We start from the raw sequence: 13703 nt of genomic DNA on the forward strand, positions 1-13703 counted from the left end.
TTTCTTCCCCAATATTTCCCAGATCTGCCCTTCTTTCCATTCTCATGGCTGCCACCCTGGTTCAGGCACTTGTAATAGCCCAGCTTGTATATTGCTCACTGGCCTATCTGCCTCCAGCCTCTCCCTTTCCCAGTCCATGCTTCGCTCTGCTATCTGGATCAGTGTTCAGAAATGTCATTCTGCACACATCTCTCCATCCCTTAAAAATCTCCAATGTTGCCCATTCCTCTCCACACCAAATGGAATCTCTTGACTACTGATTTTAAGGCACCCAATCACTTCTCTCCTTCTTTCTTATGCACTCTTCTCCCGCTACACTTCAGCTCGCACTCTTCATCGCTCTTGAACTAACCTACTCCATGTGCCCTGTTCTTGTCTCTAAGAGTTTCACTCCCTCTCTCACACCCTTCCGCCTGTCCAGAAACCCTGCTCCCTTGACATCTGCCAGGCCTTGGCTCTCCGTCTTCAAAGCCCTCCTGAAATCATACCTCCAGGAGGCCTTCCCTGATTTAATTTTCTTCTCTCGGGTCATGTAATGATAAGAATTAATGATAAGAAGAAAACAATGATGGTAATGGCATTTGTTAAGCGCTTACTATATGCCAAGCACTGTACTAAGTGCTGGAGTAGATACAAGTTAATCAGGTCGGACACAGTCCCTGTCCTTCATGAGCCTCACGGTCTAGAGGGGAGGGAGAACAAATATTGAACCCCCATTTTACAGATGGGGAAGTAGAGGCACAGGGTAGCCAAGTGACTTGCCCAAGTTCACACAGCAGATAGGTGGCAGAGCCAGAATGAGAACCCAGTTCCCCTGACTCCCAAACCCTTGCCCTTTCCTCTAGGCTACACTGCTTCCATATCCAACAGCTCCCACCTCAGTACTCGTGCAACAGTTAAGCACTTTCACACTCACACCCACCAGGGAGCACTCGGACTTATTCACCTGACTATTTGACCTGTATGTGCAGAGAGATATTTTTCCTTCCTCTTCATTATTCTGTAAACAGTTTGGTGTCAATCTCTTCACCCAGACTGCTCCTTGAGAGCAAACCTTGGGTCTTCTAATTCTATTCCACTCCCTCAAGCACTTAGTCCAGTACTCTGCATGCAGCAGGCTCTCCATATGTAATTTTGTTTGACTAAATGAGTTCCTGGAGAGGGAGAGGTTGGGGTAGGGGCATCATCCATAAACTGCAAGTTTCAAGTGGATGGCCCCTTTCCCACCCACCTCATACTGGTGTGATGGCTCACAGACTCCAAGTGACCAGTGGCTTCTTCTTTTTTCAGTTTTCAGAAGCTATCTTCATGGCCATTTACTTCACTGAGTTTATCCTAAAGATTTATGTGGCACCACTCAACTACTGGAAGAATGAGTGCAACTTGCTGGATTTTTTTGTTCTTTTCATTGCTTGCATCCCTTATGGCCTTACCAAGATGAAATATGGTTACTTATATGCCAATATTGCCACTGGGATCCAGTCTCTTCGGATCCTCAAGCTGATCTGCTACAGTCGTGGAATGATGGTAAGGACTATAATGAGGCTTAGTGCACTGATGTATGCCAAAGCACTATCAATCAGTGGTGTTTACTGAGCATTTACTGTGGGCAGTGTGCTGTGCTGAGCTCCGGGGAGAGGACAATAGAGGTAGAAGACTCAATGCCTGGTTTTTTGTGGATTTTTTTTTCTATGGTAGTTGTTAAGTGCTTACTATGTGCCGAGCACCATAGTAAGCACTGGGGGAGATACAAGATAATCACATTGGACGCAGTCAGTGTCTCACATGGGATGCACAGTTTTAACCCCCATTTTACATATGAGGTAACTGAGACTAAGAGAAGTTAAGTGACTTGCTCAAGGTCACACAGAAGGCAAGTGGTGGAGCTGGGATTAGAACCCAGGTCCTCTGACTCCCAAGCCCGTGCTCTTTCCACTAGGCCACACTGCTTCCCTGTCTTCAAAGAGTCTGCAATCTAACCAGGGAGGCAGGCATACAGTGATTTTCAAATAGGAAGAAGAACGGATGGGGGACAAATATGTGGAAAACTGCTAAAAGAGGTATCTTTTTCTACAGACGCCATCGAGTTGTTTCCGACCCATAGTGACTCCGTTGACATACCCTCTAAAGTGAGGTGGTATTTGGGAGACTATAATCATTCTAACTGTGATATTTGTCAAGCACTTACTATGTGTCAGGCACTGTGGGAGATACAGGATAGTCAGGTCCCACATGGAGTTCACAGCCTAAGTAGGCGGAACCTCATCTGGAAAATGGATCCCCATTTTCCAGATGAGGGAACTGAGGTACCGAGAAATGAAGTGGCTTTGCCCAAGGTCACCCAGCAGACAAGTGGCAGAGCCGGGATTAGAACCAACAGCTCCTCTGGCTCCAAGGCCCATGCTCTTTCCATTAGGCCATACTGCTTCTCAGTGTGAAGAGACTGGGGAGAAGAAAAATTAATCAGGGAAGGCCTCCTGGAAGAGATGTGATTTCAGCAGGGCTTGGAAGATGGGGAGAGCTGTGGATTGGGAGGAGGAGTGGCTTCCTGGCAGGAGCTGGATCAAGGGATCAAGGGTGGGAGAGTTATTGAGAGGTAGCATAGCCTAGAGGATAGATCCCAGACCTGTGGCGGGGAGGGGGATCAGAATAATCTGGGTTCTAATTCTGGCTCCATCACTTGGCCGCTGTGTGACCTTGAGCAAGTCACTTAACTTATCTGAGCCTCAGTTACCTCATCTGTAAAATGGGGATGAAGACTGTGACATGTGGGACAGCCTGATCACCTTGTATCTACCCCAGCACTTAGTAGCGTACCAGGCACATAGTAAGCGCTTAACAAATACCATAAAAAACAGAATGAGGCACAGTGAGAAGGTGAACTTGGGAGGAATGAAAGGTGTGAGTTGGAATGTAGTAGGAGATGAGAGAGGTAAAGAGGGCGAGAGCTGATTGAGCCGCCAGGAGTTTCTGCTGGATGCAGAGCTGAATGGGTAGCCACCGAAGGTTCAGAGGAGTAGAGAATCCTGGGCAGAGTGACATTTAAGGTAAATGACCTGCCCAACAGAGTACGGCCTAGAGAGAGAGGCGGAGGGACTAGGGAGGAGGCTGATTCAATAGCTCTAGTCAGGAGCTGACAAGCCCCTGTTTGGATGGAAAGGATGGGGTGGATCCAGGAAATGTGGAGGAGCACAACTGGTAACATTTAGCACGGGTTTAGCAACAGAGTGAAAAATAAGAGGTGAAAGAACTGATAGCAAGGTGGCAGGCTTTGGAGATTGGAAGGACAGTGGTGTCACCATCTGTGATGGGAAAGTTAAGCGGAGTGTGGATTTGGAAGGGAAGAGGTGAAGCGTAGTTTTAGAAATATTGGAGAAGGCCTGGGGACAAGGGGAAATGTGAGACTGCAGAACTGGGAGCCTGTAGAATTGGACGTTTGGGAGTTATCTGCATAGAGGCTGTAGCTGAAGCCATGGGAGCAGATGAGTTTCCAGAGGGAGTGATTGTAAAGTGAGAAGAGGAGGGGACCCAGAACGGAGCCTTGAGCGACAACTTCCACAGGTAGGGGGATTACCTCCCTGTCTCACAAGCCCGTAACCTTGGCGTTGTCCTGGACTCATCTCTCTCATTCTACCCGCCTAGTCAATCTGTCACCAAATCCTGTCAGATCTACTTTCACAACATTGCTAAAATCCTCCCGTTCCTCTCCATCCAAACCGCTACCCATGCTGATCCAAGCACTTGCCCTAACTGGCCTTAACTACTGCATCTGTCTCCTTGCTGACCTCCAGGTCTCCTGTCTCTCCTCACTCCAGTGCATATTTCATTCTGCTGCACGGATCATTCATCAACAAAAAAGTTCAGTCCATCTCTCCCCACTCCTCAAGAACCTCCAGTGTCTGCTCATCCACTGCCTCATCGAACAGAAACGCCTTGCCATTGGAGTTAAGGCACTAAATCAGCTCAACCCCCTCCTACCTCACTTCACTGATCTCCTACTACAGCCCAGCCCGCACACTCCGCTCCTCTAGCAACAGCCTACTCACCGTGCCCCGATCTCATCTATCTCCCCACCGACCCCTTTCCCACACCCTCTCCCTAGCCTGGAACTCCCTCCCCGTCCATACATGCCAGACCACCATTCTCTCCACTTTCAAAGCATTTTTCAGGTCACATCTCCTCCGAGAGCCCTTCCCCGATTAAACCCTCTTTCCCCAGCTCTCTTTCCCTTCTGTGTCATTTGATATTCGCCCCACCCCCAGCCCTGCAGCACTTATAAAATTTTATATTATAGATTATTTATTCCTAGTAATGCCTGTCTTCCCCTCTAAAAGCGCTTAGTACAGTGCTCTGCACACAGTAAGTGCTCAATAAATACGATTGAATGAATGAATGAAAATGTAAGCTCATTATGGAACTGCTATTTCTGTTGATTGTCCTCTCCCAAGCACTTAGTACAGTGGTAGATAATAAATGCTCAATAAATGCCATTGATTGATTGATTGATTAGAGGTGGAAGAGGAGCCAATGAAAGAGACTGAGAAAGAGCAGCCAGACAGGTAAGTGGGGAACCAGGGTAAAGCAGCACGGTCTAGTGGAAAGAGCCAGGGTTTGGGAGTCAGAGCACTTGGATTCTCATCCCAAGCCCGACAATTGCTTTCTCTGTGACCTTGGGCAAGCTACTTAACTTCCCTGTGCCTCAGTTACTGTATCTGTAAAATGGGGATTAAATCCTCCTCCCTATAGCTTAGACTGTGAGCCACATGGGGGACAGGTACTGTGTCCAACCTGATAACCTGATAAGCAGGTCGGACACAGATGGAAGCAGCATGACTTAGTGGATAGAACATGGGCCTGGGAATCAGAAGGACCTGGATTCTAATCCTGGCTCTGCCACATGTCTGCTGTGTGGCCTTGGGCAAATCACTTCACTTCTCTGTACCTCTGTTAACCTCATCTGTAAAATGGGGATGAGTGTGAGCCCCATGTCGACAGAACCGTGTTCACCCTGATAAGCTCGCATCTACCCCAGAGCTTAGAACAGTGCTTGGCACAAAGTAAGTGCTTAAGAAGTACCATAATTATCATTATTATTATTATAAACTTTTATTTACCCCAGCTCTTAGAACAGCGCTTGACACACGGTAAGTGCATAACAAAGCAGCAAAACAAAGAAGCAGTGTGGCTTAGTGGAAAAAGCATGGGCTTGGAAGTCAGAGGTCATGGGTTCTAATCCCAGCTCTGCCACTTGTCAGCTGTGTGACTTTGGGCAAGTCACTTAACTTCTCTGTTCCTCAGTTACCTCATCTGTAAAATGGGGATTAAGACCATGAGCCCCACGTGGGATAAGTTGAAAACCTCGTATCTGCCCCTGCGCTTAGAACAATGCTTGGCACGTAGTAAGCGCTTGACAAATCCCATCATTATAAAAAATAATAAAAAATAACCAAACAAAATCAAAACAAAACAGAAGAGGACTATGTCATCCAAATCAAGATTAGACTGCATTTCTTGGAGGCGGGAGTGGTCCTCAATGTCAGAGGCAGTCAAGAGGATTAGGATAACACAGTCCATTAGATTTGGAAAGAAAGAGATCATTGGTGACCTTGAAGAGTGTGACCTCAAGGGAGTGAAGGAAATGGGAACCAGATGTTAGTGGGTCAAGAAGGAGGTTGGAGGAGAGGAAGTGGAGGTCGTGGGTGCATCAACCAATGGTATTTATTGAGCACTTACTGTGTGCAGAACACTGTACTAAGTGCTTGGGAGAGTACAATACAACAGAGTTCTTAGAAACATTCCCTTCCCACAATGAGCTTACAGTCTAGGGGAAACAGACAGTAATAGGAAGCATTTATGGATATGTACAGAAGTGTAAGAGTTTGGATAGGAATGGGGTCAGAGAGATGAGGTGATAGCTACAGGATGCACTGGGATCCAGAAAAAGGCTTTATTTAGTAGAGAGGTGGCTTGGGTATGCTTGACAGCAGAAGGGAAGGAGTTATCAAGGAATAAAAAGTTGAAGATGGTGGTTTAGCAGGGAAGGAAGATGGGAGCATGTGTTTTTAGAAGGAGAGAGAGAGAACGAGGTCAAAGGCCCAGACAGAATGGATGGATGTTGAAAGCAGGAGGGAGATCTCTTGAAAGACAGCTGGGAATGAGGAGACAGTGACTGTCCCAGTGATCAGGAGTTGGGGAGAAAAGGGGGCAGTGTATGGAGCTCATGACTGATGGTCTCACTTTTTTCTACTTTCTGTGAACATCAGGTGAGAGAGGGAAGGGCAGGCAGTAAAAGTTCTGGAATAATTAGTGGGAAGCGCGGGCAATGGGAAACAGAGTTGATGAAAGAAATGATGTTGCTAAGCTGAAGAAAGGGTAGAGTTATAGCCCTGGAGAACATCCAGTCAGATTGGACAGTCATTCGTTCAATCGCATTTTTTGAGCGCTTACTGTGACATGGTCCCTGGGTCTCATGGGGCTCACAACCTGAGGGAGGAAGAGTGAGCATCTTAACCCCAGCCCAGTCACACAGTTGCGGGTTGAAGTGGGGAAGTAAACCAAGGCCAAGTTTGGGACCTGGGTGAGTTTGGAGGATGGCTGGGATTGAGGTCGGTTGTCAGAACCAGGGGTGTTGGGACTCGGTCCAGAGCATCCCCTCCCCCTTCCTCAGCCTCCCATGCCTCCGGGGGACCTCGAAGGGACCAAGGAAGCTTCAGATAGATTCAACAGAAAGTCCCCCACCCTGGCCCAGCTCTTGGGGTCAGGTTCAGTCAGTTAAGTCAGTCAATCATATTTACTGACTGCTTCCTGAGTGCAGAGCACTGTACTAAGCATTTGGGAGAGTACAGTATAACAACAGACACATTCCCTGCCCACAACAAGCTCACAGTCTGGAGGGAGAGACAGGCATTAATATAAATAAATTGCAGGTATGTACATAAGTGCTGTGGGGCTGGAGAGGGATGAATAAAGTTAGCAAGTCAGGGTGATGCAGAAGGGAGTGGGAGAAGAAGAAAGGGGGGGCTTAGGGAAGGTCTATTGGAGAAGACGTGCCTTCAATAAGGCTTTGAAGCAGGGTAGAGTAATTGTCAGATCTGAGGAGAGAGGGCATTCCAGCCCAGAGGCAGGACGTGAACAGGAGGTTGGCAGCAAGATAGATGAGATCAAGATAGACAAGAAGGTTGGCATTAGAGGAATGAAGTGGGCAGGTTGGGTTGTATTAGGAGAGTAGGAAGGCGAGGTAGGAGAAGCAGCGTGGCTTAGTGCAAAGAGCACGGGCTTGGGAGTCAGAAGATGTGGGTTCTAACCCCAGCTTCACCTCTTGTCTGCCATGTGACCTTGGGCAAGTCACTTAACTTCTCCGTGCCTCAGTTACCTCATCTGTAAAATGGGAATTAAGACTGTGGGACACGTGGGACAGCCTAATTACCTTGTATCTACCCCAGTGCTTAGAGCAGTGCTTGGCACATAGTAAGCACTTAATAAATACTGTTATTATTATTATTATTAGGAGGCAGGAAGGTGATTGAGTGCTTTGAATCCAATGGTGAGGCGTTTCTGTTTGATGCGGAGGTACATGGGCAGCCGCTCGAGGTCCTTGAGGAGGGGGAAAACATGGCCTGAATGTTTCTGTAGAAAAATGGTCCGGGGCGGAGAGTGAAGAATAGACGGGAGTGGGGAGAGACAGGAGGCAGGGAGGTCAGTAAGGAGGTTGATACAGTAATCAAGGTGGGATAGGATTAATGTGGTAGCAGTTTGGATGGAGAGGACTCCCCAGCGACTCCATTCCCCGCCCAGTGGGCCTCCTGTTTGCCCGGGTCCTCTCTGCAGGGAGCCAGCCAGAGCCCCGGGCACTTAGCGGGGAAGTTTGCTGATAATTAGTGGGCCTCCCTCCATCCCTCTTCCTCCTCCTCCTTCTCCTCCTCCTCCTCCTGGGCTGACCCAACTCCTCCCAGCCTGGTAGTCCCAGAGGCAGCAGGCAGAGCCGGCCTCTTGGACTTCGGCGGCCGCCCCGGCTCTAAACAGGCTTTGTACCTCGGGCTGCCGCTCCCCCAAGCTTGGGAGGTTGGAGGTGCGGGAGGCGGCAGGTCCTGAACGTCTATTATAATTTATTAATTGAAGTCTAAATTAGCCCTTAACAGGGAAGTAGTCTTTAGTGCCGAAAACCCCAACGTGCAGCGCATTCTTGGCTCCCTTCCCTTTATTAATTAAAAACCCCTTTACAACACTCAGACTTCCACCTAGGTGCAATAAATTCCCACCTTGAGGAAATAATTTCCTTGTTGTACCCCATACAGAGACAGCCTGTTAGCTGAGTGCCACGCAGGCTCTCTCCATAGGCTTTTGGAGTTGGAAAATAAACACTCACATGCGAGATGGTTCCGGGAATTGTTCTTGCTGCTGCCCTCCACACCCTCCCAGCACCCCTGGCACCCTCTTCCCACCCTGCACTCCCCACTCTATATTCATTCCCTGCTATAGACCTTCTTCCCACTTCAGCATCCTCTCCCCACCCCGACACCCTCTCCCCACTCTGCACCCTCTTCCCGACCTGCACCCCCTCATTCATTCATTCAGTCATATTTATTGAACACTTACTGTGTGCAAAGCACTGTACTAAGCGCTTGGATGAGTACAGTATAATTACAAACAGACACATTCCTGCCCACAACGAGCTCACAGCCTCTCCCCACCCTGTGCCTTCTCCCCAATCCAACACCCTCTTCCCACCCCTCACTCTCTCCCACCCTGTACCCACTTCTCACCCTGCACCCTCTCCCCATCCTCACCCTTGCACTCTTTCCACCCCCTCACCCGGTTTGGGCTCATTTCTACAAAGTAGAGGATTCTGGGGTCTCGGGGTTGGAAAGTTGGGTTCTCTGGTGTGCCAACCCCCTGGGCAAAGCTACCTGTCCGGGACTCTCTCTGGATGGGTATGTCTGGGGCCTGGGGGGTGCTCATAAAGTAATAGTGGTATTTGTTAGGGACCTACTAAGTGCAGTGCACTGTCCTAAACAGCTGAGCAAACACAATGGAAGCCCAAGGCGCATTCTCTTTCCACAAGGGGCTTACACTCTAACAGGGGGAGACAGACACTCAGCTGTCCCTATTATGGATTTTCCTGGGGTAGAGTGCATCCTGTGGTCAGTAGGGTTATGTTAGCAGGGAGACCCTCGCTGTGGTTTAGATGGGTAAGTACAATCTAATTTTGCCCCAAGTAGCCCCAGAAATGTGCCTCTGAAATAATAACTGAAATAATAATAATTATTATTACTATAGTACTTGTCAAGCGCTTTCTATGTGTTAAGCACTGTTCTAAGCACTGGGGTAGATTCAAGTTAGAATCTAGACTGTGAGCCCATTGTTGGGTAGGGATTGTCTCTGTCTGTTGCCAAATTGTACTTTCCAAGTGCTTAGTACAGTGCTCTGCACACAGTAAATGCTCAATAAATGTGATTGAATGACTGACTGACTGACTGAATGAAGTTATTCAGGTTGGACACAATCTCTGTCCCACACGGTGCTCACACTCTAAGTAGGAGGGAGGACAGGTGTGGAACCCTGCACAGAGAAGTTAAGTTTCTTCCTCAAGGTCATGCAGCAGGCAAATGGTGGAGTCAGGATTAGAACCCAGGCCCTCTGACTCCAGGCCCAGGCCACTCTGCTCCCCTTTGTGGAGGCAACTGACGCAGCCTCCAAATTCCCAGATTCTCAACACCAGGATGAGAAGCTGTGGTCCCTCAGAACTGGAAGCTTGCAGTCTCTCAGGACCAGGATAGGAAACTGTGGCCTCTCAGCACTGAAACCTTGCAGTGTCTCAGGACCATGAGAGGAGGAAGATGTGTTCCCGCACAACCAGGCCAAGCGGCTGCGGGCTCTCAGGACTGGAAGCTTGTGGTCTCTCAGGACCAGAAAGGGAAGCATGTGATCTCTCAGGACCAGGACAAGAAGTTGTAGTCTCTCAGGACTGGAAGCTTGTGGTCTCTTAGGACCAGGGCAGGAAGCAGCGATCTCTCAGCCATTGAAGTTTATGGTCTCTCAGCACCAGAACGAGAAGCTGCCGTCTCTCAGGACTGGAAGCTTGTGGTCTCTCAGGACCAGGGCAGGAAGATGCAGTCTCTAAGCACCAGAACAAGAAGCTGTGGTGTCTCAGCACTGGAAACCTGCAGTCTCTTAGGATCAGGACAGAAAGTTTGCAGTCTCTCAGGACCAAGACAGGAAGTTGCGGTCTTTCAGCACGGGAAGCTTGTGGTTTTTCAGGACCAGGATAGGAAGCTGGGATCTCCCAGCACTGGAAACTTATGGTCTCAGCATCAGAACAAGAAGCTGAGGTCTCTCAGCACTGGAATCCTGCAGTCTCACAGGACCAAGACAGGACATTGTGGTCTCTCAGGACCAGGACAGAAAGCTGTGGTCTCTCAACACTGGAAACCAACAGTCTCTCAGGACCAAGACAGGAAGTTTGCTCTCTCTCAGGACCAGGAGGAGAAGCTGCGGTCTCTCAGTACTGGAAGCGTGCAGTCACTTAGGACTAGAACAGAAAGTTTGCAGTCTCTCAGGAAAGGAAGCTTGTGGTCTCTCAGGACCAGGACAGGAAGCTGTGGTCTCTCAGCACTGGAAGCCAGCAGTCTCTCAGGACCAGAAGAGGACGTTTGCAGTATCTGAGGACCAGAACAGAAACCTGCAGTCTCTCAGCATGGGGAGCTTGAAGTCTCTCTGGACCAGAACAGGAAGTGTGTGGTCTCTTGGCACTGGAAGCTTGCCGTCTCTCAGGACCAAGACACGAAGTTGGAGGCCTTTTTAGGACCAGGACAGGAAGCTGTGGTCTCTCAGCAGTGGAAGCTTGCGTTCTCTCGGGACCAGGCTAGGAAGTGTGCAATATCTCAGGACCAAGACAGAAAGCTGAAGTCTCGCAGCACTGGACGCTTGAGGTTTCTCAGGACCAGGTGAGGAAGATGCGGTCTCTCAGTCCTGGAATCTTGTGGTCTCAGGACCAGGACAGAAAGCTGCATTCCTTGAAGACCCTTAAAGACTTCACCATGATCTCCCTTGACCTTCCTCCACCCCTCTCTCCGCTCACCACACCCTGTCCCTTCTCGCCATCCCCCAACCACCTGACCCCAGCAGCACACCCTGCCAGCTCACTCCCATCCAATCCGTCCCCACCCCCGATGCCCTCCCCTCCCCAGCTCTACCTTGTATCCCCATCAAAATGCAGCTGATGGAATTCCTGTTCCACTGTGGGCAAACTTCCCTTCATCCTTGACCATCATCAATTATATTTATTGAGCACTTACTGTGTACAGAGCACTGTACCAATCACTCAGGAGAATACAATTCAACAGAGTTGGTGGGCACACTGCGAGCATACAGTCTTGACCTCTTCCTAACCCTGCCCCTGCTCCTCTTCTCCATCATCTAGACCTGGTTCTATTCCCAATGATGCCCCCTCAGCAGCATGGCGTAGTAGATAGAGCACTGTCCTGGGAGTCAGAAGGTCATGGGTTCTAATCCTGGCTCCTCCACTTACCTGCTGTGTGACCCTGGGCAAGTCACTTCTCTGTGCCTCAGTTACCTCATCTGTAAAATGGGGATTGAGACTGTGAGCCCCATGTGGGACAAGGAACTGTGTCCAACTCTATTTGTTTGTATCCACCCCAGTGCTTAGTACAATATCAGGCACATAGTAAGTACTTAACAAATACAATAATAATTATTATTATCTACCCCACCTCCTGGTCCCACCTTCTCTTTGCTGAGTGATTTTGGCGTCTTTCTCTCCTGTCCTCCTTCTCCTTCCCTAGATAGATAATTGGAGACTTAGGTATCCACGTGGATATTGACACCCTGGCCTCTTGCTTCCTATCACTCCTATAATTCCTCTTGCTTCCTCTCACTCCTCAATCCCATCCCATTTCACACATTCACACTCACCTCACACACACAGGCTGGATCTCATCATCATTCATCATTGCCCCATTTCTAACCTCACCAGTCTGAATCCTCACTTTCCGATCGCGACCTCCTTCACCTACCTAATCATCTATTGCCCCTGCCGGATTGGAAAGTCTTTGAGCCTACTAACATTATTGTACTCTTCCAGGTGCTTAGTATAGCACTCGGCTCACAGGAAGTATTCAGTAAGTACTACTGCCTGATTGATACGTTATAGGTGGAAAGATAGATCCTAAAATAATTATAGGTTGGAGGAAGAAATAAAGGGGATATGAAAGGAGATACAAATATGAGCTAGTGTTGAAATAATAGGGCATGAAGAAATGAACATAAAAGATATGGGTGGTTGTGAGCACTCAAGTGCACCATTGTTGAAAAGTGGCACTCTTGAAGTGCCACTCCAGAAGCAGCATGGCCTAGTGGAAAGAGCACGGACCTGGGAATCAGAAGACTTGGGTTCTAATCCCGCTTCACCACTTGTCTCTTGCATGACCTTAGGCAAGTCACTTTATTTCCTCTGTTGCTTCAGTTATCTGTAAAATGGGGATTAAGACTGAGCCCCTTGTGGGACATGGACTACATTCAACCTGATTAGCTTATATTTACCCCAGCACTTAGTACAGTGTCTGGCACATAGTAAACACTTCACAGATACATTTAAAAAAGTTCATTCAGTCATATTTATTGAGTGCTTACTGTGTGAAAAGCAAAGCAAAGGAAAGCACTGTACTAAGCGCTTGGGAGAGTACAATATAACAACAAACACATTCCTGCCCACAACGAGCTCACAGTGGCACTTGAGGAAGATATAACCTTGAGAAGCAGCATGGCTCAGTGGAAAGAGCCCGGGCTTTGGAGTCAGAGGTCGTGGGTTCAAATCTCGGCTCTGCCAATTGTCAGCTGTGTGACTTTGGGCAAGTCACTTAACTTCTCTGGGCCTCAGTTACCTCATCTGTAAAATGGGGATTAAGACTGTGAGCCCCCCGTGGGACAACCTGATCACCTTGTAACCTCCCCAGCGCTTAGAACAGTGCTTTGCACGTAGTAAGTGCTTAATAAATGCCATCATCATCATATAACCTGGAGGGATTAGGAAATAATTGGGGAAGACCTCCTGTAGGAGATGTGATTTCAGAAAGGGCTATGTATAAAAATAATGGTACTTGTTAAGGATTTAGTATGTGCAAAGCACTATGGTAGTTGCAGGCTAATCAGATCAGACATAGTCCCTGACCGTCTCTATATGTTGCCAATTTGTACTTCCCAAGCGCTTAGTACAGTGCTGTGCACATAGTAAGCGCTCAATAAATACGATTGATGATGACCCACATGGGCCTCACATTGAGTCTCCACCTTGTCTTGTCTTATGCCTCCGAGTCATTTCCGACCCATAGCGATGCCATGGATGCATCTCCCCCAGAACGCCCTGCTCTCCATCTGCAATTGTTCTGGTAGTGTATACTCAGAGTTTCCTTGGTAAAATACAGAAATGGTTTGCCTCCTTCCACGCAGTAAAATCTCCACGTTGCAGATAAGGACTTGTACTTCCCAAGCGCTTAGTACAGTGCTCAATAAATATGATTGAATGAATAAGGAAATAGAGGCATAAGGTGGTTAAGTGACTTATCCAAATTTACATTCGCAGGTAATTGGAAGAACTCAGATTAGAACCAGGTTCTTCTAATGACCCATTTTATGTTCTTTCCACTAAGCCATGAGGTGAGGAGAGCTATGGCCTGGTTGTTTTGAAG

General features: G+C 48.3%; 1 protein-coding gene across 3 annotated transcripts in view; it reads left to right on the plus strand.

Moving 5' to 3' along the window:
* CATSPER3 (cation channel sperm associated 3) overlaps positions 1-13703 on the plus strand; it is a 30128-nt gene that overhangs the window by 4669 nt on the left and 11756 nt on the right. For all 3 annotated transcript variants that reach the window (XM_038739960.1, XM_038739959.1, XM_038739961.1), the window contains exon 3: positions 1291-1527. In XM_038739960.1, coding sequence (XP_038595888.1) covers positions 1291-1527 — 237 coding nt within the window. The remainder of the gene's footprint in view (positions 1-1290; positions 1528-13703) is intronic.

This window comes from Tachyglossus aculeatus, chromosome X1, assembly GCF_015852505.1.
Source record: "Tachyglossus aculeatus isolate mTacAcu1 chromosome X1, mTacAcu1.pri, whole genome shotgun sequence".
In the NCBI taxonomy this organism is placed as follows: domain Eukaryota; kingdom Metazoa; phylum Chordata; class Mammalia; order Monotremata; family Tachyglossidae; genus Tachyglossus; species Tachyglossus aculeatus.